General features: G+C 43.5%; 1 protein-coding gene across 9 annotated transcripts in view; it reads right to left on the reverse strand.

Annotated features, from left to right (window-relative positions):
• Positions 1-27,273, reverse strand: part of PHF21A (PHD finger protein 21A) — a 175,669-nt gene that overhangs the window by 100,932 nt on the left and 47,464 nt on the right. For 5 of the 9 annotated variants that reach the window (XM_072986001.2, XM_078389672.1, XM_072985997.2 and 2 more), the window contains exons 3-5: positions 22,828-22,976; positions 15,352-15,384; positions 13,561-13,626 (exon numbers count right to left, since the gene is read on the reverse strand). In XM_072986001.2, coding sequence (XP_072842102.2) covers positions 13,561-13,626; positions 15,352-15,384; positions 22,828-22,881 — 153 coding nt within the window. In that variant the 5' untranslated portion in view covers positions 22,882-22,976. Of the gene's footprint in view, positions 1-13,560; positions 13,627-15,351; positions 15,385-22,827; positions 22,989-27,273 lie in introns of all 9 variants that reach the window. The other 4 variants (XM_078389661.1, XM_072985998.2, XM_078389666.1 and 1 more) reach the window with 2 other exon arrangements.

Consider the following 27,273-nt stretch of genomic DNA (forward strand, 5'->3'; position numbering starts at 1 on the left):
ATAACTGCCTTATTGTCAAAGTACAAATCCAACTAAAGCTTGTTCAACCCTGCAGTCTCTTCATCAATACATAACTTTTCCCTGCCTTAACATATGAATGATTAAGTTAATATTACTCATCTACTGGCATAACATCAAAATAGCTCTGAAAGTATCACAGGCCCTCTAAAGAATTTACTGACATATACATTATTTTGCTGACTAGAGAGAACAATTCAACCAATATTAACACACCAAAACCAAAGTTACTGACCAGATTTGCCTTATAAGCACAACTGGTTGCTATCTCATCAATTCATTCAATGAAATACTTCACTAAATTCTAGGTACCATGCAATTCCGTTGAATGGAGTTTAAGGGCCTGTTCCACCCAGAAAAGAAAATTAATGCTGCTGCTGCTTAAGAATTACAGAACTAGCAAAACAATTTTAGTGGAGAAAATTAAGACAGACTGAAATGACATTCAGCATAATGCTGTACTGATAAAAATGAGTGCAGAAAACAGTTTGACATTCATCCTTTAACCATATTCCATCCCATTTTAATCTTTTATTTAAAATGTTTAATACTGGAAATATTGGATTCAGGATGACTTGGTTTGATTCAGTTACTATTCAATTGAGTGCTGTTAAGGAAACACAGTGAAAAGAGCCCCCCCCCCCAAACAATGACAACAATAAGCCACAAACTGGAATTTCACTTCCCCTCATCCCATTTCAGAGTCATAATAGATTTTATCCCTATCAGAGTACAATGTTGTACTTTATTGTGCTATATTAAATGTAAAACCCACAATGAATGTGAGAAAGCTTACTTTCTATTAAAAATCCTGCTACTATCAAGCCATTGGTTCCATGAATGTAAAGAAAAGCAGCTGTTTCCCAATGCATGTTCTTCTTTGAGTCTCAAGCTGAATACCAGAATGTCTGAAGAGAATTAGAAATAATAGGGTATGATGTAATAATTAAGAAGCCCACAGAGAGGAAGAAAAGTAGCAGATGGTAAGACTAACAGGAAATTTTTCAGTCTACGATTATATGTGAAGTTTGGGAGCATATAACAAACTCATGCAGGACAGTCAAGATTTCAAGTTTCTTGAACAGCAAGAATATGAAACTTTTTTGCTTCTGGAACTGAAACTCAGTTTTATAAATTAAGAAACAAAACAGAGACCATCAATGCTTCTTATGCCTACCAGTTAACTTTGTTTCAGTTTTTAAAGCCCTAAGAAGGCAGGCCCAACAAAGCCACAGAAATCAACATCCACTGGTGAAACAATCTTAAAACCATGCTTTGGATTCTATTATTTTACATTAATATTAAGCTTTGATAAAAAAAATTAACTGCGGAGAATTGGCAGCAGGTGGAGAAAACTCATGTGAGGATAGCACAAGAATCACAATCCTAGTAGAGGGAAGAAAAAGCACTACATACTCTAAAGTGCATGTATACAGATATGCACATATAGAAATCCTATTGGAACACTATGAATCCAGTAAGATAGAAGCATAGAATAATTGAATTGCAAGGGGCTAAAAGGACACCGAGTCCAAGCCCACACTCAATACAGGAATCCAAATCAAAGTAGATCTGACAAATGGCTGTCCAATTTTCTTCTGAACATTTTCAGAGCTCCAGAACATACAGAGCACTCTCCACCTTATGAGGTAATTGGTTCTATTGTTGTACGGCTCTGACAGTTAAGACATTTTTCCTGATATTCAACCTATATCTGGCTTCCTGTAGCTTGAGCCAATTACTGCATGTCCTGCACTCTGGGATAATCAAGAACAGATCCTGCCCCTCCTAATGAAACACACGAGGGAGGATGAATTGGCCCAATTTCTTCTGCTGTCATCTACTGGGAGTACAACTTTACAAAAGGGAGAACTTCTTTCACATGAGTTAAATGATGGAAAAATCAAAGTAGTAGAGCCAACACACTCCTCCTCTTACTTGATTAATTTACCTAAACTCATAAATAGGTACTACTGTAAGCTAGTAGGCTCCTGACAGAAACAGCATACCCATTCATTCCTAAAATATCACCTCCAAATTGCTTGTTCAGAACCAATTCAGTCCTTAGATGACAAAGACAACTCTCTACCCTTGTTCTAGAGTTCCCTCGGAACCCCAAGAACAGGTTTTCAGAGGAATGTGAAAGAAGGAACAAGTGAAGGCCACTGCTTTTTATAGTACTGTTTCTGCAGGATGATATTAAAAAAAACAGCAAATGTGATATTCACCAAAGAAACCATCCAGGCTTCCTTCTGCATCAAAACAGCACATTCTAACATTCTCCACAGAGATCAGTCTATCTTTTCCTTAACAACATTCAAACAAGAAATGGGATGGTATGCCTCTACAGTTATCTTATGATAGTGTGTAGTTAAAATTAAATACCTCTTTCCTGAAGTTAAGCTTTATGATGCACTCTAGCATCAAGCAGACAAGTGAACCTACTAGTTAAGCTATACTCTTTTGTTCTGCTTTGGAAGGCACAAGATGACAAACTAGTATACTAGGCTTCAATGCCATTCCAAATACTGAATATAAGGGAAAGATCATTCCAGCACACACTTGGCAAGGCATCTAATGTGTAGTTTTGCATTCAAAATCACAGCAAGGTTTTTTTTTTGTTACAAGGATGAAAAGTTTTTCTCATAACTGCAAACTGAGCAGCTGCTCTGCAAGTCTTCAAGGCTAAAATTCTTAAAATCTACTATGGATTCATTCTATAATAGCCTACAAAGACTGAATAAAGTTCAAAGGGGATTTATGAGCACAAAAGGAAGTGTAGTTCAATGTGCAATATCTTCCTTGGTATATCCGGAGGCAGGATTAATGTCAATTAAAGCCCTAGTGGGAGAGACAGGCATTACAATTTGAGGTTAAATGCCTCTGCCCAGCTATGAGGGACAATGAGCTCATATCATAGGGTTTTGCTGATTCATTGCAAAGTAGCAGGGGGAAAGTGAGGAGGGAAAGGTTCCTTTCCATTGGTTTATTTGTCTTTGTTGTTTCCTCTGGTGATTTAGAACAAGTACAAAGAACTATGAAACATATCATGTTAGATATGTATTTTCAGAACCTTTCTGCCATCTTGTCTTGCTATTCTTTAAAGTGGTTCTCTTCCCAACCATAGGGATTTCTTTAAAGTATCCAAACTCTTATACAGTTCAGAGATATAGGAGAGCCTTCGTGTTAGGATGATGTAACATGTTATTCTCAGGTGTTCCTGAAAACATTTTATTCTCACCTGCAAGAACAAAACAAGCCAAAATTTCTATCCTTATCTATAAATTCTAATTTTGAAATATAATACTGTCTGCCGCAAACCATTCTCCCATTTTTAAGACACAACATGTAAAAATGGCAATCCAGTGCAGAGGGTTGTGTAAAGCAGTATTACCTACTTTCTAAGAATATCAAGTGATACAAAGAAAACTAGTAACAAAGGATAGAACTCATCTTTCCTCAATTTTATTGCTAGTTCCGATGAGAACAAACTAAGTGTACACTTTAGCCATGTATCAACACAGACAGAATACCATCCAGGACGACTACTCACAATGCAGAAACAGCAGACCACTTATTTTTATCAAATTATTCCACTTGTATTTGTATAAGAGGATAGTAGATGGTTTCTTGGATTTGTCTAACACCTCTTTGATTGCAGGTATATCCTCCACGCAGCGAGGTGGAGGGAGTCCAATTCTGGGTGCAGAACACTGCCATGGTATCATGAAGGCATCTCCCTGGGAACCGGGGCCCCTGCCTGCTCGAGATGCATACCTCTCGCACTTCCTGTTCATGTGCGAAGTGAACATGTCAATGGTCAGTTGTTCCCATCTTCTACACAGCATTTGGAATACAGTGGTGCCCCGTATAGCGAGGTTAATCCGTTCCAGGATTAACGTCGCTATCCGGATTCTTCGCTATGCGGAAGGGGAAAACCCATAGGAACGCATTAAACTCCGTTTAATGCGTTCCTATTGGGGGAAAACTCACCGCTAAGCGAAGAATCCCGATCCGGCCGCCATTTTCACTGCCTCGGTAAGCGAGGCGTGAAAACGCTGCGGGCGGCCATTTTCCCCCAGCCGGGCAGCGCTTGCTTCGGCTGTGGACGCCTCCCCGCAGGTTGCGCCGCCCAGCTGGGGGGAGAAGGTTCAGGGCGCCCACGGTGGACGCTTCCCCGGAGGTTGCTCTGAAGCCAGGCTTCAGAGCAACCTCCGGCGAAGCGTCCACCGTGGGCGCCCTGAACCTTCGCCGCCTTCTCCCCCCAGCTGGGCAGGGCTTGCCTCTGAGCACCGGCGGTGGACGCTTTCCCGGAGGTTGCTCTGAAGGCTGCACCTCCCAGCTGGGCGGCGCTGCCTTCAGAGCAATCTCAGCCTCTGCCGGGGGTGCTCGGAGGCAAGTGCTACCGAGCACCGGCGGTGGACGCTTTCCCTGGAGGTTGCTCTGAAGGCTGCGCCTCCCAGCTGGGCGGCGCTGCCTTCAGAGCAATCTCAGCCTCCGCCGGGGGTGCTCGGAAGCAAGCCCCGCCTAGCTGCGGGGCTTGCCTCTGAGCACCGGCGGTGGACACTTTCCCTGGAGGTTGCTCTGAAGGCTGCGCCTCCCAGCTGGGCGGCGCTGCCTTCAGAGCAACTTCAGCTTCCACCCCGGGGCTCGGAGGCAAGGGCTACCGAGCACCGGCGGTGGACGCTTTCCCTGGAGGTTGCTCTGAAGGTTGCGCCTCCCAGCTGGGCGGCGCTGCCTTCAGAGCAACTTCAGCTTCCACCCCGGGGCTCGGAGGCAAGCGCTACCGAGCACCGGCGGTGGACGCTTTCCCTGGAGGTTGCTCTGAAGGCTGCGCCTCCCAGCTGGGCGGCGCTGCCTTCAGAGCAATCTCAGCCTCCGCCGGGGGTGCTCGGAAGCAAGCCCCGCCTAGCTGCGGGGCTTGCCTCCGAGCACCGGCGGTGGACACTTTCCCTGGAGGTTGCTCTGAAGGCTGCGCCTCCCAGCTGGGCGGCGCTGCCTTCAGAGCAACTTCAGCTTCCACCCCGGGGCTCGGAGGCAAGGGCTACCGAGCACCGGCGGTGGACACTTTCCCTGGAGGTTGCTCTGAAGGTTGCGCCTCCCAGCTGGGCGGCGCTGCCTTCAGAGCAATCTCAGCCTCTGCCGGGGGTGCTCGGAGGCAAGTGCTACCGAGCACCGGCGGTGGACGCTTTCCCTGGAGGTTGCTCTGAAGGCTGCGCCTCCCAGCTGGGCGGCGCTGCCTTCAGAGCAATCTCAGCCTCCGCCGGGGGTGCTCGGAAGCAAGCCCCGCCTAGCTGCGGGGCTTGCCTCCGAGCACCGGCGGTGGGCACTTTCCCTGGAGGTTGCTCTGAAGGCTGCGCCTCCCAGCTGGGCGGCGCTGCCTTCAGAGCAACTTCAGCTTCCACCCCGGGGCTCGGAGGCAAGGGCTACCGAGGACCGGCGGTGGACGCTTTCCCTGGAGGTTGCTCTGAAGGTTGCGCCTCCCAGCTGGGCGGCGCTGCCTTCAGAGCAACTTCAGCTTCCACCCGGGGCTCGGAGGCAAGCGCTACCGAGCACCGGCGGTGGACGCTTTCCCTGGAGGTTGCTCTGAAGGCTGCGCCTCCCAGCTGGGCGGCGCTGCCTTCAGAGCAATCTCAGCCTCCGCCGGGGGTGCTCGGAAGCAAGCCCCGCCTAGCTGCGGGGCTTGCCTCCGAGCACCGGCGGTGGACACTTTCCCTGGAGGTTGCTCTGAAGGCTGCGCCTCCCAGCTGGGCGGCGCTGCCTTCAGAGCAACTTCAGCTTCCACCCCGGGGCTCGGAGGCAAGGGCTACCGAGCACCGGCGGTGGACACTTTCCCTGGAGGTTGCTCTGAAGGTTGCGCCTCCCAGCTGGGCGGCGCTGCCTTCAGAGCAACTTCAGCTTCCACCCCGGGGCTCGGAGGCAAGCGCTACCGAGCACCGGCAGTGGACGCTTTCCCTGGAGGTTGCTCTGAAGGCTGTGCCTCCCAGCTGGGCGGCGCTGCCTTCAGAGCAATCTCAGCCTCCACCGGGGGTGCTCGGAAGCAAGCCCCGCCTAGCTGCGGGGCTTGCCTCCGAGCACCGGCGGTGGACGCTTTCCCTGGAGGTTGCTCTGAAGGCAGCACCGCCCAGATGGGCAGCGCTGCCTTCAGAGCAACCTCAGCTTCCACCCCGGGGCTCGGAGGCAAGCCCTCCCGAGCGCCGGCGGTGGACGCTTCCCTGGAGGTTGCTTTGAAGGCAGCACCGCCCAGATGGGCGGCACTGCCTTCAGAGCAACCTCCAGGGAAGCGTCCACCGCTGGCGCTCGGAGGCAAGCACCGCCCACCTGGGGGGAAATGGTGCCTATGGGGAAAAATCGCAAAGCGATTTTTCCCCATGGGGGCCATCGGTATGCGATCGCTTTTGCGATCGCAAAATCCGCATCGGCATGCGGATTCGTCGTTAAACGGTGCACTCGTTATACGAGGCACCACTGTATATCATCATCCAGTTCCCACTCATGGGATTCTCCCTTCCAGCGACTCAGCTCGTCTGCCAGTTGGTTCTCCAATGTTGATATGTGGATTGCCACTGGGTAAATGTGATGGAGGCAACACCACTCCCACAGGTACACTGCAAGATAGAGAAGGGACAAGGATCTCGTCCCGCCCTGCTTGTTGAGGTAGTACAAGGTTGTGGTGTTGTCTGTCACAACTTGTACACCATGACCCTGTATCAGCGGCAGGAAGGCCCTGAACAACTTGATCACTTCTAGCATCTCCAGATGGTTGATGTGGAGTCCTCTTTGACGATGTGACCAGAGGGCATGTATGGTATGACCGTTGCAGTGAGCTCCCCAGCCTGTGGGGCTCGCATCTGTTGTTACTTGTGCAGAGAGTTGCAGAGGCCGAAAGGGGCGGCCCATGAGCAGATGAGGTTGGAAACCCCACCACTGTAGTTGTTTTGCTAGCTCTGGAGTGACTAGGATCTTCTTCCTCGGGTCCTCTAACATTGGGTCGAAATGATGGAAAAACCAAGCCTGTAGTGAGCGCATTTTCAGCTTGGCATGTGGTAAGGATGCCGTAGTTGAGGCCATGATACCCAGCAGATGTTGTGCATGATGTGCTGACACCAGGGCATGTGGTTGAAACTTTTGAAGAGCAGTCTGTAGTTTTTAGATGCGCTCTGGAGGAAGAAAGAGTCTTGCCCTTCTGGAGTCCAGTGTTGCTCCTATATAACTCATAACTCGAGAAGGCTTCAGGGTAGATTTCTCGAAATTTATGGTGAGGCCTAGACTTTGCAGAGTGTGGAGAGTGAATTTGGTGTCCTGAATGGATTTCCGTCTGGACGGCGACACTATGAGCCAATCGTCGATGTACGGGAATACTTTTACACCTTGTAGACGTAGAAATGCAGCCACTGGAGCCATGCACTTTGTAAATATGTGTGGAGCCGTTGCTAAGCCGAATGGTAAGGCTGCATACTGGTAGACCTTGTTGTTGATTATGAACTGCAGATACTTCCTGTGATGATGGTGTATTGTGACATGGAAGTATGCGTCCTTCAGGTCTATAACCACAAACCAATCTCCCTTTTTCAACTGGTAGATGATGGACTCCAGGGTGACCATCTGGAACTGGTGTGGCTGAAGGTAAGTGTTGAGGTCCCTGAGGTCCAGTATGGGTCTGAGACCTCCATCCTTTTTTGGAACGGTGAAATACCGGGAGTAAAACCCCCTGAGAATGTCTTGACGAGGGACCTGCTGTATTGCATTCTTTTGGAATAGAGTGAGAACCTCCTCCTCCAGGGTGGGATTGGATGTTGTCATTCGCGGATACCCTAGAGGAGGGAGTTCTACCAACTCTAGCCGGTAGCAGATTTTGATGATGTTCAGAACCCAATTGTCCTTTGATATCCTTTGCCAAATGGGGCAAGCCGTGTGTGACAATCCTGAAGCAGAGGGTTGATGCAGTCAAAGGTACTGTTAGGATTTTTTGTTGGGTGGACGATAAGATTGACGCTTCTGTGATGTTTGCTGTTTGTAGGGTGGAGCGGTAGAAGACTGCTGAGAAGATCTACCTTGAGAATCCCTGTAAGGCCTATACCCCTGAAAAGCCTGCTGCTGATATTGCTGCTAGGGAAATTGCCTTTGCCATTGTTGTTTTTGGAAAGGTGGCTGTTGGTGAATGGTGTAAGACTTAGCAGTTTTCTTGCTTTCATGTATGGACTTGAGTGATTCATCAGTCTTTTCGTTAAATAAACCTTTTGTATCAAAAGCCTGTTCTTCAATTTGTTTCTTCACGTCCTCAACAATACCAGATGCCCTTAGCCAAGCATGGCGTCGAAGGGTTATGGCAGAATTCAATGTTTTGGCTAAAACATCTGTAGCATGTCTGGCAGCTAAACGCTGATGCTTGGATAACGTCATATCTTCAGCATGAGCATTAAACACTCCTGTCTAATGTCCTCAGGAGTGACTTGCAGTGCTGGCAATACTTTATTCCAGAGATGCTTCTGGTATGCTCCCATAGCTGCCTGGTAATTATATATTTTAAGGAGGAAAGACTGGAAGTTGTAGATTTTCCTACCCAAAACATCCATCTTCCGGCCTTCTTTATTGGTGGGAGTCACATGTGGTCTCCCCGAGGCCTTAGATGCATTAGCATGGACAATGACAGAGTTGGGAGCAGGGTGTTTAGACAAGAAATTAACTTCATCTCCATGAATCCTATACATATTCTGAGTCCTCCTAGAGACAGAAAGAGGAGTGGCTGGTTGAGAACAAGCATCCATAATCAGGGTAAACAGCTGGGAAATATAGTTGAGGCTAAGTGGTTGAGAAGACTCTCGATCGATGTCCCCAAAAATGGGATCATCCGTAGGAGGTGGAAGCTGTGTTTGCATTTTTAAAACACTAGCCATTCTGGTCACCATTTGTGAATACGAAGAAAAATCCTCAGAAGGGGAGGATGGATGGGGATTCCCTGTATCTGATTCGAAGGAGTCCACCTCTACTGGTGACTGGGCTTGCAATGGAGAGAAAACCTCTTCATCTTGATTGGAAGACACCTCGCAAAGCTGGTCATCTTCCTCAGATGGGACTCTATGTATAGCAGTCTCAGCTAGGGAGAACTGAGTAGTTTGCTGGGCAGTCTTAGCCCTCGACACTGAGATAGAAGAATTCTTCTTAGAAGCCTTCATATCCATAAAGGGTAGAGTAGCATGAGCCTGTCGACGTCGACGTGAAGAAGGCGAAGATCTTGAGGTCGAAGAGGGAGAATAGCGCCTCCTTCTGTGCCTGCGGTAACTAGAAGAGGAGGAAGATGACGTTGAATCGGTATCATAATGTCGACGTCGATGTTTTGTCCTCCTTCGTCCTGAACGACTGTGTCCAGATCGGTCATGCCTGTGTATCTTCTGACGTCGGGAAGTCTCCACGTCAGAGTCACGACTTTGATCGGAGGAAGAATGCCGCCTTTTCGACCCCTTTTTGCGAGGAGTGAGCTCTCTCCTCGGAGAGCAAGAGGGGGAATGTGGAGTTTCAGTCACCCGGCCAGCAGATGCAGGGCCAAGATGGGCAGAATGGGGGCTGGATAACACAGCTACCTCAACTTTATCCAGACTGGGTGAATGCCCAGGCTCAAGCAGTGCCTCAGGTTGCTGGGAGAGTGGCAAAGATGGAGCAGCTTCAGATAGGGATTCATGGTCCCTTGACGAATCCTCCAAAATTGGTGAAGGCAGTGAGGGTGTAAAAGGTGGAAGAGAGATGATCTCTTTAGCCTTGGACTTTTTAGGCTGTCCCGCCTGTTTTTTAGCCTTTGCAATGTCCTTGGGAACAGGCCCCTTAGATGTAGAAGGGGGCTTCTTGAAGGAATCTGAGGTGGCTTTCTTAGAAGGCTTAGATGACTTGGAAGTAGATGTAGAGGGGAGAGACACAGTTGTCTCAGAACAAGGGGTCCCTGAAGGATTGGAGGAAGTCTCCATCTCTGAGGGATAGGTTGCAAACAGAGTCTTTTCCCAAAGATAGCGCTTAAGTCTCTGCGCTTTCAAAGCAGCCTTAATAAATTCTTTACAATGGCGGCAAGTAGACTTATTTTGTGCATCTCCAAGGCAAAATAAACAAAGGCTATGCTTATCATAAAAGAGTATCTTCCTGGAGCACACCTTACATTTACTAAAAGGGCCTGAGGGGGACATAAAACAATACACAGAAGGCTATAGGAGCCTGAGATAAGTGAATAATGGAGCCTCCCGCTGAGGTGATGATGGCGCTTCCTGCTGAGGCAATTAGCCTGGCAATCAGGCAATCAGGCAATCCACAAAGCGTGGAAAAAACCGGTCAAACAAGAGCCAAAGTCCGTCAGGCAAGAGAATAGTCGAAGCAGTCCAAGATTAAGAGGCAATAGAAGCAAGAATAGTCAAAAATACAGTCCAAAATCAAGCCAAATCGATCAAAATAGAGAGCTCTGTCCGAAACATTCCTAGCACAATGGCAGAAAAAAAGGAACTGGAGGCAGGGAGGGAATGGAGCATGCATGCTAGGGGAACCTAAACTTTGTATGTTTTTCAGAAAAGCTCTAGAAGGTTCCGAAGTTCCAGTGCAGGTGCTGATTTAACTCAAATGTGTGATTCACAGAGACCATGCTGAAGAAGCAGTTCTTTACTCTATTTCCAAGGACATGGAGTAGGGTAGAAGGAACATGGAGCTCCAAACCGTGACAAATATTTTATGCTCTTAGTCTCAAAGCAGACACCTTTAGGTAACCAGAGGTGGGAAGGCATGATAAACTCACAAAAGACTACTATTCATTTATATCATCTACCCCACCCTGCCGCCACCAGTAGCCGCGCCGTGCAACCCCACCCATGCTCGGACTCCCAGGAGTCCGAGCATGGCTTGGGTTGCCCGGTGCGGCTCCCCGCAGAGGCGGTGGGGAACCTCCGGATGTCTTCCAGGCAGAGAGGCAATGGAAGGCATCCGGAGACCCTCACACCACCCTGCTGCCGCCGCCGCTGGGAGCCTTCAAAGCTCTCAAAGGGCTTCCTCCAATGTCGGAGGGAAAGCCTTTTGAGAGCTTGGAAGGCAAACAGGCAGGGAGAAAAAGGCTGGAAATTCGAATTTCCCGCCCTTTCTCCATGCCTTCCAAGCTCTCAAATGGCTTCCTCCGATGTCCGGCGGAAATCTCCGAAGGTAAGAAGGTAGGGAGGAGTTCCAGGAGTCTGAGCATGGCTTGGGTTGCCCAGCGCAGCTCGGCTTCCAGCAGCGGTGGCGGCAGCAGGGGACCTCCGGATGCGTTGCATGGCTTCTCCGCCGCCATGGGAGGCATCTCGGAGGTCTCCCCTGCCGCCGATAGTGGCTCCGAAGCACTATCGGCGGTGGGGGTGGACCTCCGAGATGCCTCTCATGGCGGCGGAAAAGCCCTTCAAGGCATCCGGAGGCACGACCTACGGCCTACAGACCGGAAGGGGAAGGCCGGGAAAGCACCAAATTTGAATTGTGCGTTTTCTCCACCTCCCCCTTCTGGTCCGTAGGTCGATTCTCCGGCCACAAGTCGAAGTAAAATTTTGTGGCCGGAGAAGTCCGTAGGTCGAAAAGTATTTAAGTGGAGCTGTTCGTAAGTCAAGACTCCACTGTATTCTAAACTATAACCGAACTGAACCTTGCATCCAAAACATTTTTGAAGCCCATTTAAACAATGGGTTGTATGCAAGGCATACCACAGCTTGCTAATTTAGACATCATAGCAAACTCATGAAAATCAGGAAAAGGATTCCACATAGAAAGACAGAAGAAAATGTGAGTCTGCAGGGCAGTTTCCAATCACTAGCATATGTTTGCACTACATCTGAACCGCACTTGTGCAATATAAGTCATGATTTAAAAAAACTTCAAGTGTTTATGACTATAACCATTCAAAATGTGAACACATACGCCAAAATATTATAAATGTTACCTACTTCTCTTAAAAATTGCATGTGCTGGTTTGTATAAGCAATAGGATCATTAAGAGACAGAAAATCTCTTAATGATTTTATCACAGTTTAAAGACATCCATTGCAGTTGATCATAAATTCTAAACAGAAATTTTGTTCTGCAAAAGCCATGCCAATTATTATTCAATAAGGATTATAAATTCACACATTTAACTGCACTAGTACCCCCTTTATGTGGGACAAAAGCCAAATGTACGGATTTCTGTATCACCACCAAATCCATTTCAAAAGAAATCATACTGGCTACTTTCTAACCCTTTATTAAGTGCCACATTTTGGTGAGCTCTTCAGGGACTTTTATCAAAGTTAATGTCAAGCCACTAATTTGTTAATTCTAAAGGTTCATCCTTTTTATGTCTATGTAAGGTAGTTCTTCAGCTTTACCCTCAAAACTCTGAGCTTTAGTTAGCCATATCCAGTAGATAGACGTACAGATTAAATTTATTCTTTGACTGATATCCTGTTGTGCATCTCCATGTGTGCAATAGGAATGACATCATGATCATTGGCAAATCACTGCAAAGTCATATGTCCCCCCTGAAATTGCCAAACAAAGCCTCTAAACACCAGCAATTATCTGCTGCTGCTGCTATTATTCTTATTGCACAAATGAAGCTGTGCAACAGGATTTCAGCTTTTAAATCACTGGCCAGAAAACCTGTTACTTACAGCAGATGAAATAATTCCAACAGCAGAAGGCTCAGCAGCTAATTGCTGCCAGTTGAGAAGTCAATGCTTTCTTTTTCTTGTCATACAGCAGTTGTGTAACTTGGTATGCCTCAAAAGAAACAATCACTGATTTCCACATTATTAGAGATCTCACTTTAGACTCCACAAACTTGGTAAGCCACTGGCAAAGCACATAGGAATAATTGCTATTAGTACAAATAAGTATAAGACCAAAAGGCTCCACAAAAAAACACAACTGGAGCTAAAATTTTCTCTAAGCTGTATGGGTGTGCAGCACTGCTTCAGTGCCACACACCTGCAGCCAGTGTTGCTGTCCGTTTGGTTCTGGTCACAGCCAGAACCCTGTTGGGGGGGTTAGTTACCAGTACTGGTGGAAAATTCGAGGAATTGTTGACTGAAGCACTTACGAATGACAACATAACATTTACAAACACATACACAAAGAATAAGAAGATGGTCACTAACCAGTAACCAATCAACTTTTTAAATGTTTAAAAAAACCACAGGGATTTGTAAATTCAGTAAACAAATTGAATAGCTTATTTCCACCTGTCCAGTATAAAATCTTTGATCTTCTAAAATACAAACCCCTCCATATGCCCAATCTCTTCAAACTCTTGCTGTAATGTTTATACAGTTAATATGACTTACATTGTTACATGGTGGTTCCAATTTCAACACTGAATAGCACTAGATTAACTGCACTTTGTCCATGACTAGCGCATCCAACACTTATTTTTGTCTCGCTAAACACATCAAACCAGATCCAGGGTGTTGGCTGCCCACACTTATTTTCACACATGGAAAGAATTTAGCAGTTCTCTTAGTAGCATGGTGGAGATATATCTTTAGAACATTTATTAAAACTAAAGCAACATCCTACCTGTTTCTCACTCAAAGCTGTGATTTTGGCTTGGAGTTCATGAAGCTGCTTCTTCAAATCAGCATTCTAATTAGGAAAAAATATGCATAATGTCAAAAATCTATTTCACTTGTTAATACAAAATAGTTGTTAGACCATTAAAAAAATCCTATGGCATACAATAGCCAAAATCCTACTGAGTTCTTATGCTGGCATAATGAAATTGACATAGATTTTGTCAGGAAACTGCCGCAAGTTATGATGTTAAGGTAGGAATCTGCTGTTGCACACTGATTTACACAAATGCCTATGCTAACATCTTAATTTACAGCAATTCACCAGTGAGGCTTTGAATAATTGTGTCCCAGCAATGAGCACAATTTACAGAACTTTGGACAGTAAATAACAAAGCATCTCTAGCATCTCTAAATCATATCATTTAAACAGCTCAAAGACGAAACATATTTGAATCCCTGGTGCTACAACCATTAAGTATCTATTTTCAATGCTGAGATACAGCTGGCAGAAAAGACATAATATGAAGTGTTATCCTTTGAAAAGCAGAATTAGTAAGACATTCCAGTGTGCTTTAGAGCATACTTGATGAAGCATTTTCTTTCATAGGATGTGCTGCACTTTTAAAATATGAAACAAACTGAAGAGATCTATTTAACATAAACCACCCCACCTCCAAAGGTACTTTACACTTGACCAGTTTCCTCAGATCCCCAGGATGCACCAGTTATATGACAAAACGTTAAGTATATCTAGTTCACATACAGCGGTGCCTCGCTAGACGATGATAATCCATTCCACTGAAATCCCTGTTTAGAGAAATCATTGTCTAGCGAAAAGCATTTCCCCATTGGAATGCATTGAAACTTGTTTAATGGGTTCCAGTGGGGAAGAATTGACATTGTCTAGCAAAGATCGGCCATAGGAAAGCCACTTCGCGAACCGCCGATCAGCTGTTTAAATCGCTGTCTTGCGAAGCTTAGGTCCTGAAAACACCTGTTTGCGAGTGCGCAGGGAGCTGTCAATATCGTTGTCTAGCGAAAATCGGTTTGCAAAGCAGGGACCAAACATTGTCCAGCAAAATTCCCCCATAGGAATCACTGTTTTGCGAATCGCTATAGCGATCGCAAAAAGTCAATGTCTAGAAAAAAAACTGTCCTGTGGGGTAACTGTCTAGTGAGGTACCACTGTACTTAAAATGTGTCATGGATAAACATCTATAATACAACAGACAGGCTAAAAGACTCCAAATCAAAATCAACTACACATTTAACTGTTTAGATCTAAACAAGGTCACAGCATCAAACAATAGAGTCTGCAAACACCATACGAAATAGGAAATGCTGGATTGCGCATTTCATTAGTTCTTTATAGTGTCTGTTTCCCACTCTAGCACATTTGAACTACAATCAGGTGGAGAAAACTAAGTGTTACCAATGACAGCAGCCAGTATTTCAAATTTATCATGGTTAGAGTAATATCTGCCTATAAACATGATTCTATTGTAGTGTAACATTCTGAGAATCACCACAGCTGAAACGCATCATTACAAACAACACCTACTTTTAAAAGAAAAGGAAGTGCCTTCTTTATGCTATGATTTGCAAGGATAATCTCATGAACACAACAGGAAACCAGCTCTATCGTTCCAGCCATATATTCAATATATAATATGCTCTTTTCTACTTCACTGTGGAAAATGCTCCACTAAATGCAACAAATGGGGAATTCCTCTTCCCCAGCTTTTAAGTATAGCATGAAGAATGCGAAATATATGTATACATATATATATATTACCTGTGGATCCTGCTTCATTTGGGCAACCAGTTTCTAAAAGGAAAGGATAGTCATTAATATTTTGAGCAATATACTGGAGGTATTATAAGAGTACTTCACACAATAGTCCTTGGGTGCAGCTGGATTTAATCAGGGTCATCATGCCCAGAAATAATCTCAAACATTTTATGCATTCACATACCTATAGTTACATTGCCTATCAGTGCTTTTATTATGCTCATTTTAAAATCTGGTACCACTGCAGTTGGAACTGGAAGCTGCCAAAATATTTCTGGGGAATAATGTCTATTAAAAAAGAGCTTAAGCCATTTGGGATCCTAAAGGTCATTGCCAGATGTGAAACATTGCACTATCAATAAATTTTGCCAAGGAAACAATCAATCACTTTGTTTCGTGGCCATGTATAACTGTATAAATATCTGCCATGTAATCCCACTTTATATCTGAGAAAGTGGACTTATCCACGAAAGGTCACATTAAGACAAAGCAGTTAGTTTTTAAGGTACTGCAATGTTTTTGTCTTCCTTATTTTTATTTTGGTTTTGCTTGATATGCTAGCAAAGATTAACACACTATTTGAGTAAACTAATCCAATAAATGTCACAAACTAGCATGCTTTAGCAACTACAAGAATCAATATAGAGAGAATTACTTTAGATACAAAATTACATAACTGAAAAATTTGGAACTGCCTGTATGACACAGTATGTGTAGTTTTTGTAGATAAAACTTGACAATAATACAGTACTTACAAAAAAACCCACATTTTTTTGCTACTTCTCTGAAAGATTTATCCAAGACAATCGTTGGATTACACATTATTCTTTTAGTTCTAATGTAAAGAATGAACAATATACTTTGCTTCTCCCAAGTGACCAATGAAATCCAAAATGTTCATCCCTTTTCCATTACCCAAAATGCATTTGAAAGAACAAAACTTTACTTTAATTTGGCCTGTGTCAGAATTGCTTAAAACTGTTATCTGCATTAACACTGTTACCTTTATTTTATTTTACTGGCTTATTTATAAAGAATAGATCACAATTTTGCTCCTTATTTAACAACTGTTCCGCCTTATCCTACTTGTATCACTTTTCTTTAATAATACGGCAAGGGCACAGGCAGGGTCTTATTACTGCTGTAACTGGCATTACAACACATCTAGTACTGCATGGCTGATCTAACCATTAGTCAGACTTAGCTGGACACTTCTAGCCAGAGTGCTGAAGTAAAAGAGGAACTTTGTTATCTGAACCAGTTACCACCATTAAAACCAACACTGTGACCCTTTCCACTCACCTATTCTGTGCATTCTTCAACTAGCAATATGAACAATGCCTTGACCCATGTTCAGAATTATTTCTCCCTTTGAAAGTATCCATCTGGAATCTTGTCATGGAAGGAGATGTATTTAAATACTTTTCAAATGACCATTTAGGAATTTAGATACATAGATTTGAGAAATTACAGGAAATAATGGCTGTCACTACACATCAGAAAAACCTTTAGGTCATTACTATAGACAGTACAGCATACTGTATGTTTATTGTGAAAATAGTATACTGTTAACCAGCCTATCAAAGGTAGTAAATAACTGCAGTAATAAGTAAGTTTGCACATTATTTATATCAGTATTCAGTGAACTTTCCCATGGTTTCTAACAAGTACTTTCTCAATTAATCTCCCCACTTATACACAACCATTTAAAAACAAGCGGCTATGATGACCTGTTTCAGCATGTGTAATGAAAACAAAACCAAATGCTTTGTGGAACTTTAAAGACTGTCAACAGCAAGAGCTTTTGTGGATTACAGCTCACCTCATCGAACACAGGGTCTTTGATACCAAGACTTGAGTCAAGTCCCAGGCCTTGAGTCTGAGTCACAAGTCTTAGATGGAGGCTGGGAGGGGACATATGCAGGCACATACGCAGAGGCAGCAGGCCTGGCTTCCCTTCCCAGAGCATATGCTCAGAAGTGGTGGGCATGTCTCCTGGCTCCCCCACTGCCTACCTGCTCCTGTCACTGCCATGCCGCTGCCCCCCTACTGCTGCCACTGTCACCTCCTGTTGCCTATCTGCTCCTGCCACCACCACCCAATCCCCCACAGCTCCACCGTGCCTACCTGCTCCTGCCATACATCACTGTCCTCAGAAGCAGTAGGCTTGGCTTCCTGCACAGGAGTCATGCCTGCTGCTTCTGAGCATGCCCAGAAGTGGCGGGCCTGGCTCCTGGAAGGGAAACAAAGTCTGCTGCTTGCTTCTGGGGACAGTGGCATGTGGCAGTGGCAGCAGGAGCAGACAGATACCAGGGGTGGGGGTGGGGGCTTGATAAACGACTTGGAAAAATGGTACCAGGTTGCAAGTCACAAGTCCCCATCCCTGGTTCACAATGAAACAGATCTGTAACACTTTAAGATTCCATAATGTTTTTGATCTCATTTTTATTATTCATACACAACAGCTTCTGGATGCATGAATGCATTAGCTATAGTTTTACACTGATTTTCCGACTTAAAGGGACACACTTCAATGCCGAGAACCGAAGCATAATCATACTCAAATGAGAGGTGGTCTGAACTTAATTGACTTTGGCTTTTATGTTCCTACATAGGTTTAGCACTGACCCACTTCAGGTCAGGGAAGTCTTATCAAAATTTGTTTTTCATGTATTTGAGAATACTTTTGAAGAATCTGAAAGTTTGCACGTCTTTGCACTCAACTTACAATCAAGTTGGTACTCATAATGGTACCCAAATGCAGATGCTGATTTTTCTCATGGACAAATACAGCTTTAGAAGGTAACTGGTAACATTTTGAAGGACAGTAGAAATATTCATATCTAACATAAGGTGGTATAGTTCAATGGGTTGGAGAGCCTACTTGCAGAATCAGGGGTTGAGAATTAAAATCCTCATTGTACTTCCCAAGAGATGGGCCAGCAGAGATCACCTGGAGCATGTGTGGCTAAGATGATGAATTATCCTACCACCTACAGTATGTGGCCTGAGAAAGCTGCACAGTCCCAATGCAGTACTAGGAGGAAGGACTGGTAGATCACTTCTGAGTACTTCGGGAGGATCACCACAAATATGAATCAACCTGATAGCACATAACCATTAAGATAACAAAAGTGTTGTTGTTCCATGCCATCAAGTCACAATTTTGAACTTTCCAATTAAAGAATTAACAGTGTAAATTCAAATTACATGTTTATGTAACATATTGGCCCATGTTAGAATCTTAAAATTTATAGCTTTCCTTTTTCCAAAGTGTCATTATCTTAAATTGATAGTCATATATGTCTAAGAATGAGAACAAAAATCCAAGTACACTTAAAGAAGGGAAAGAGTCCCCCTCCTATTTGTATATACAGAAGCTGCTATTACAAGTTCAGTGGCAATACTGCATGCTAAGTTCCTATACAAATTGCATTGAAGTTCCACTGAAACTGGACCTACTGGCATATAATATGGTTAGAAACTGAGCGCTACTCCATTTATTATATTTCATTTACCAAGTGAAGATTTTCATATTTCCAAGTATCAATTCTGAAGGCACAAATGCAGTGCAACAAGCAAACCCTTGCTGCCACCTATAGTTTGGAGATAACTGTTGAAAGTCACAAGAATATCACTTTAAAATATATGAAGTCCACAGTCTTATTGCATCTTCAGGGTTGTAGGAGGAACTAGAAATCTTCTTTTACTGCTGGCATGGTAAGCACTATGCTACCCTTTAAAATGACCCAGAAACTTATGTTAAGGATCATTTATGACTTGATGTCACTTGAGCTACTTTTATGAAAACTCAAGAAATTCCAGAGCAATAAACCACTTTAAATACACGATACCAAAGTGAAGATAATCAAACTTGCTGCCAAGCATACTACAGAGATTTTCAGAGTTGTAAGTATGTTAGTCTGTACTGTACTACAACAAAATTAACATAGAGGTTTCAGGCATTTTAAAGCCTATAAAGCTTTGTCTGGCATAAGTTTTTCTGGTCAGCAGCTCATTTTTGGAGTGTAGCCTCAATAGACAGACAGTAGCATATCAAATACAATCAAAACATGGAATGTCAAGCAAAGTGATGGGTTTAACAGTGATCATATACTGGATAGCAAAAATGGTATAGCAGATAAAGCTGTATTTTTCCTGTTTCAGCACTCACAACACTTGCTCATCAAAGACTTCCATTGCTACAACACATAGCAACAGACATCAGTTTTTACATTATATTAGTAGCACCACCCCTTTATTTTATTTTGGTATAACTCATTACTCATTACTTTTACAGATCATTTGGGTAAAAGTTGCTGAAGCCATATGTGACCCTGAAAATTACCACCATGGCCATTTTATCTGTCCCTATATTTAATCCAACCCCTGGAAAGAAACTTGGTTTGCATTTTAATTTGACCTGACTTAATTCCCAATTCCCAATTCAACACACAAACCAAAATGCAATCATTCTCAAGCTCTTGTACTTCCTTGAATTCTGCTATGCTGTTATCCAATAAAAATACACACAGACAAACACTAGTTAGGTGAAATTGCTGTACACAAAAAAGCATACACTATAAGGAATGTGCACAAGAATATATGCAGTCGTCTGCACATTTCTCCTAAAATATGCATCTTCAGTTCACCCTAATATATGCATTTTTCAGTTCATATCTCCTAACATATTAATGATCTTAAAAGGTAAACTGAAATTTTTGTGCAGGCTTTTTTCCTTTAAAAATTCACAAATTCACAAACTGATGCAGCAGCAAGATGGAATAAACATGTTCTTCAGAAAGTACAAACTGGACAGAATGCTCTATCCCTTGTCACAACTAGTATGTAAGCCTCAGCTGGTACAGAGCACTGATGAAACACTTGCCATGAGCCTCTTTGTCTTGTCTGGACCTTTTGAGTTTACTGGCCCTGATCCGACATCAAGCACTGATTCAAGCACATCAACTGTCCCACTCAAATCACATGAAACAGAGATGGATGTCATTTGACATATTGCGTATATCTGACTCCAAATCTCAAACTTCATTTTGGGAATTCATCTAGATCTTACAAAACACAGGAAACAGAACATGGCCCCGAAGAACACCACAGTGTCAAAGGACAAAGAAATTGTGTCCTAGCACCACCTTGTGGAAATAGCTATCCAGAAATGAATGGACTTACTGAAGAACAGTGTGCCTACATCCTAGAACGCTAATCCAGAAGGATAGTAGAAGTAATGGCACCAATAATTCCAAGTAGAGATGTTCAGATTTGTGGGGGGTTTTGGGCTACAACTCACAGAATGATGCCTGGGGAATTCAGGGAGTTGAAATTTGAAAACACATGTCTGCATATCTCTAGTTTTAACTCTAAGACAATTTATAGGGTCACATCCCATTTGTTCTTCTCCAACTGCAATCCATCTATCAAGACAGCCAAGGCAATTTCACTTCCAAAACTAGGAAGGAAAGCAGTTTAACTGGCTGCACTGAAGAACAGAGTCCACAGCCACACATTTCAGCACCTTGCCTGCAAAGATCAGTAGCTCATAAATCACTCCACAAGTCACTAGCTTTCTGAGGAAAACTGTTGCTACCTTCAAAGCATCAGGGCAGCTATCTCAATAATTTTTGCATCCCACAACATGACTAGAGTTTCAGCAGAAACACAAGCTATGCAAGCTACAATGTCACTGAAAAAGCATATAAATTTATATGAATCTATCAGCATCCTGGTGAAAGCCATTTTGATCTGTCAATTGCACCTGAAGGAGAAAGCAGTTTCTGAAAGACAAAACTTCACCACACAGTCACCTGATTCTGATACAGAATCTTCAAAAAATAACAAAAACCAACTAATAGGTCACCATGTTCTTGTCAAGATTCTGACTCACAGCATAAGTTGTGCATATTACACTGAGCCACAGTCATCATGGCCACAAACTCCTGAGTCACCCTGTACTAGGTACCAAGAGTTCACAATCCAAGAACACTCTCCCTAGTTCAAGCAGGGATATTGTTTGGCAGAGGGGTGTTCAATACATAAACAGAATCCCTGATCTGTCCTATCTGTGCAGAGAAGAAAAAATAATATACAATCAAATAAAAAGCCTTTTAAAGAAGTACCGAGAACTATGAAGAGGAAATCATGAAGTACAGGGATCATGAAAAGGGAGCTGAAATCCCTAAAGCAATGCTGTCTAACCAATCAGACAATTGCATTCAGTTGAGACAGACCAACTCCTCACTGCTCATCAGTCAGGTCTCAGTAATAAAAGCCAATGTGGCAGTAAGATAAGGTCTCTGTATAAAGTCAAAAGAACTGTTTTAAGTGTTTAAATCTTCAAAAGAAATGCTTGTTAAATTAGCATATAATGTGACCTGAATCTGTAAGATCAATAAGGCCCTAATTAAATACACAAATTTTCATGTGTCTGTGTGTGCACACGTATGCTTGTACTCATGCTTGCGCAATTTTCAAAGTTAGAATGTAAACTATCTTTGTGGATCATTTTGATAGATTCTGTAGCTCACATTTTTATGATGCTGTTTCTTTTTAATGCAGTGCAAACTGTAAAATGAGGGCGGATTCAGCTCAGATATTGTGTTCACAATTTATGAGGTAAAGGGCAGGGAGAGGTGGCAAGACCTGTTGCCATTACTCAAAGCCCTGTTTGAAATGTATAAATTGGGCAAAATCCTGTTGGTGTAACTTTGCACAACATAACCTGGACTGGGCACAGAATCTGCTTAATATAAAGTAATTAAATGCTTCCTGTCACCTTCCTTTTAGATTGCAAGACTTTGGCTCCCTTTTGCCCTGGGAAAGCCTTTGAGATCCTGGGACTGGGGTGGGTTGTTTCATCGTGAAAAATCACCACCAGATCACCAAGGCTCCCAAAGGATTTTCCATGGCCAAAAAGGAGCCCTAGGGAGCCAAAAAGTAGGAAGCTTTGAATTATTTTAAATTAAAAGCTTCTGGGCCTCAATCCAGGTTACACTTCCACAAAGTTACAGAACAGGATTTTTCCCACTGTCTCTTTGTTTTGTTTCAGAAAATTCAGGGAAAGATTGAGAGTTTGGCTACCTAAACCAAAAATGTGACAAAAAGACTGGAGAATATTAGAACAATGGATATAAATGCACGATAAATGTTCATCTTTCCAATAGCAATTTTTAAATTGAATCCACCTTTAGTATAGCCTTTAATTATTTAAATTATTTCAAATGTAAGCCCTCAAGGATAGAAGTACATATGCCTATGGAAAACATCTGAAACCCACTAAGCCCATGTGGTATGGTAGGCTGTGAATTCAATAAATAAAAACAGATGAATATTTTTTCACAGCAGTGAAGATTTTATAAGCTGCCAGAACTTCTCAAGAAACAATTATTTCTCAGTACTCTAAAGTCTCACACCAACTTTCATTTAAGCTTTTCAAGTGAGGTACATAAGACAGAGAATGCAATTTACCTGGTGAACCTGAATTTCCACTTTCAGAGCCTCCTGTAGAGTCTGTAACTCCATTCTCTACCTTCTCCACTTTCTTGAATTGTCCAGGTTACTAAATTCCCACCACCTTCAGATACTTGTGATTAAATCTTCTTTTCTTTACACAACTGCTGTAAAATAATCTTATTGTGATCACGAGAGAAAGGAAAATATGAAAACCCAGTTCAAAACAACATATCCTTGCAAGACTAAGTGTCACAAGACTATGCCCCCTTCTTTTATCTCAACACTTTGTAGTACTTTGAAGCATATGCCCACCACCGTGGATCTTTTGCAGAATAACAATTAAATAAGGCTTAGGACTCAGAATGACATGTTCATCTGGAAGCAAGTCCTAACTCCTTTAGTGCAACATACATCATCAGAAATATAGTTAGAACTATGAACTTATTTGTTTATAAGTACTCTATTAACTACTGAATTGAGAAATTGCCATTTAGTATATCTGCAGCTATCTACCTATTACATACACATATACAGAGAGAGGAATGGATATGAATATATTTGTCAGTAGTAACTAGGCAAATTAAGCCTATATTAGTGTACTTTCTGCAAAAACAATAACATTGAACCAGATATATCATTTCTGACAAATAATTTTCACAACATGCTTCAGACTGTACTTTGACAATGACTTTAATAGCAATATATGTTTAAAAAACCCTACAAATAAAAGCTTAGAATTAAAAATATACTAACTATCAATTTTGACGTTAATTTGGCAGCATGTTTACAGGTTCTCTACCATCTTTATAAAAAAAAATTACTGGTTCAAATCCTACTGAGTCGTGCATGACTCAACATTAGGTGCATCATAATTATGCCAAGGCAGAAGTGCTATTCACAAAGCATTTCTGCAGGCATATTATGCAATTGGTTGCAATGAAAAAGAGGTTACCTACCTGTAACCATGGTTCTTCTAGTGGTCCTCTGTAAATCAACACAATTGGGTTGTTCTGCGCCTGCACAGGACCTCCCGGACGTTTCTAGAGCTTAAAGACATATGATTAGTGTGACGTTCCTCCGTGGAATACATGCTCCACCCACCAGAAGTCCCCTCAGTTCCCAAAAGAGTCCACCGCTGTCAAAGAGCTATATAAGAAGACAACGTGACGGACAGAGGGGAGGCAGGGCGGGATGTGTGGATTCACAGAGGACCACTAGAAGAACCATGGTTACAGGTAAGTAACCTCTCTTTCTTCTTCATGGCCTCTGTGAATGCATACAATTGGGTGAATGGCAAGCTCACTTACCGGACGGTGGGACGTCACGGTAGAAAGAAAGCCAAGACAGCTCTGCCGAAAGCAGCATCATTCTTTGCCCGGAAATCCACATGGTAATGTGTCACAAATGTTGATGGACTGGACAATATAGCTGCACGGCAGATGTGAGGAATTTCTATTCCTCACTGGAAGGGAATGGAGGTAGACAGTGATCTAGTCGAATGAGCCTTCAAGGGTTCAGGTGGTGTCTTGCCTGCCAATTTATATGCCAATGAAATTGTCTGTACAATCCATCTAGGCAGTGTTTGGGACAAGGTTGGTGAGCCTATATTAGGGCCATGAAAACATAGAAAGAGCCTTGATGCTTTCCTGAATAATTTGTTTCTGCCAATGTAGAAAGCCAAGGAACATCTGACATCAAGCATGTGGAGCATGCACTTGAGAGGTGTAGAAGGAGATGAAAACGGGGTAGGCAGTATTACTGGTTGATTGAGATGAAAGTCAGATACAACGTTAGGTAAAAATGAAACATCTGCATATAGAGGGACCTTGTCCAGATGGAACTGCAGGAAAGGTGGGTCTGATCTAAGAGCCGCAAGTTCGCTAGCACGTTTAGCTACTAAGAATGATGTCCTCAAGGAAAGCAATTTTAGGTTAGTAGTAGCCATTGGTTCAAAGGGAGGTCTGGTCAGTGCATTGAGGACAAGTTGCAATGACCATTGGGGAAGAGGAGGTTGGCATGGACGGCGGATATTACAAAGTCATTTAAGGAATTTTTTCAAAGTCGGATGGGAAAAAAGTCTAGCTGCATCTGAATGAGAAGGTTGGTGTGCTGCAATCGCAGTAATATAAACCTTCAAGGTAGAATGGGACAATCCAAGATGAAAAAGATGGAGTATAAAGGTAAGTAAAGTCCTTAATGAAACTGGTACCGAAGGTAAGTTCTTAGAGTTGATGAAGGAGAGACATCCTTTCCATTTATTTCGGTAAAAGATCTGTGTCTAGGGTTTCCAAGCTCTGTCAAGTATATCCCTTATTTTGGGAGGATCCTCCACAACATCAGTTTCAGAGATTTAAGGTAAGATGGTAAACGAGCCCGCTCTCCCATGTGAGGAGGTTGGAGATGGACGGAAGATGGAGGAGGTCAGTCAACCTCGACCTCAAGTGGGTGAATCACAGTTGTCGTGGCCACCATGAGGCGAGAAGGATCGCATGCGACTGAAATTGTCAAAGTCAAATGATGGTGCACTGTATCACTGGGACTGGCAGGAATAGGTAGAGGAGTCCGCTGTCCCATCTTATCATGAAGGCTTCTCCGAGAAACCTCTGCCAATACTGGCACGGGAACAATATAGTTGGCACTTGGTATTGTTCTTGGTAACAAAAACATTGATAGAAGGAGTCCCCCATCAATGGCAAAGAAGGGCGAAAACTTTGTCGTCTAGAGACCACTCGTGCGTCCTCATGATAAGGCGACTGAGATGGTCTGCAAGCAGATTTGTCATCCGTAGCAATATGGACTGCTACTGGGAAGATATGGTGAAGGTAGCACCATTCCCAGAGCTCGACAGCTAGGTACAGTACCGCCTTGCTTGTTGACATAATAAAGAGCTGTCGTATTGTCCGTAGCAAGTTGGACTGTGCGTCCTGCAATGATAGGTAGGAAGGCATGGAAAGCTTTGATAATAGCTAAGAGCTCTAGGTGGCTGATGTGTAATGACTGCTCTTGTTTTGTCCAGAGTCCATGTATCCTGTGATGCAGACAGTGGGCACACCATCGCAACGGGCTGGCATCCGTAGTAACCTGTATCACGAGCTGGAGAGGGGAGAAGGGTCTTTTGACAAGAAGATGTGGTAGAAATGTCCACCATGTAAGTTGTTGGGCTAGTTCGCTTGGGACTCTGATGGGTGATGTGTCATGGGATCGAATAGGGACAGGTACCATGACTTAAGAGATCTCATCTTTAACCTGGCATGCTAGATAAAGGCGGTAGTGGAAGCCATGAGCCCGAGGAGGTGCTGGGCTTGATGAGCTATTATTAAAGCATGAGGTCGGAATGGTTGTATAGCTTGTTTGAATTTGATTATTCTCTTGTAAGGGAGAAAGGTTCTGGCTTGTAGGGAATCAAAGTATGCCCCTATACAGCTGTCTGTCTGTGATGGTTCGAGATGGGATTTGACATGGTTCACCTTGAGACTGAGGTCTTGAAGAGTGTCGAGAGTAATTTGCGTAGCTCTGACAGCATTGTGGTAAGAAGCAGGGACTATCAGCCAGTCGTCTATATAAGGGAATATAGTGATTCCCTGAAGCGGAGGTAGGCAGCAACTGGTGCCATACACTTGGTGAAAGTCCTTGGTGCCATGGAGAGTCCAAACGGAAGAGAAAAAAACTGGCACGAGATGCCGTCGAATCAGAATCAAAGAAATTTGTGGTGACTCAGATGAATAGAAATGTGAAAATATATGTCTTGGAGATCGGTGATGACAAATCAGTCTCTCTGTGAAAGGAGAGGAATGATAGTGTTGAGTGTCAGCATTCTGAAACATCTAGGTCAAATGAATTTATTGAGGTTTCTGAGGTCGAGGATGGGACCGAGTCCTCCGTCTTTTTTCAGTACAGTGAAGTATCAAGAGTAGAAACCATCATGCACGGCAGAGGAAGGGACGAGGAGTATGGCTTGTTTTTGAAGAAAAAGGGAAATTTCTTCTTGAAGGGCAAATGAGTGGGGAGTAGTTTTAATGACAGTGAAAGGTGGAGTATGCTTAAATTCAATGAAATGGCCCTTTTTGATAATCGAAAGGACCCATTGGTCCTTGGTGATTTGACGCCATGCACTGAGGAAAGGGTATAACCTGGTGTGAAATGGAGTGGAAATAGTGGTGGAAGATGGAAGGGGTTTATTGATACTGCTTACCCTTCTTCTGTTGCCGTTGAAAGGGTTGTCGACGTGGTTGCTGTTGCTGGGGTTGAAACAATGGTGCGGTAGATGTTGACGGGCCAGAATAAGGTCTATTCTGTATTTGTGGCTTGTATGTATGGTATGGTTGGTGGAATGGTTGAAATGGCTGTTGGACAAAGGACTGGCTGCGGTGCTGGGGTCACTGGTAACAAAATGTTTGCTGGGTGGAATATGACTGAACTGTTTTCCAAATTTTATGTATGTTGTCCATTACTTTGTCTGTT

Source organism: Pogona vitticeps, chromosome 1 (genome assembly GCF_051106095.1).
Source record: "Pogona vitticeps strain Pit_001003342236 chromosome 1, PviZW2.1, whole genome shotgun sequence".
NCBI lineage: Eukaryota > Metazoa > Chordata > Lepidosauria > Squamata > Agamidae > Pogona > Pogona vitticeps.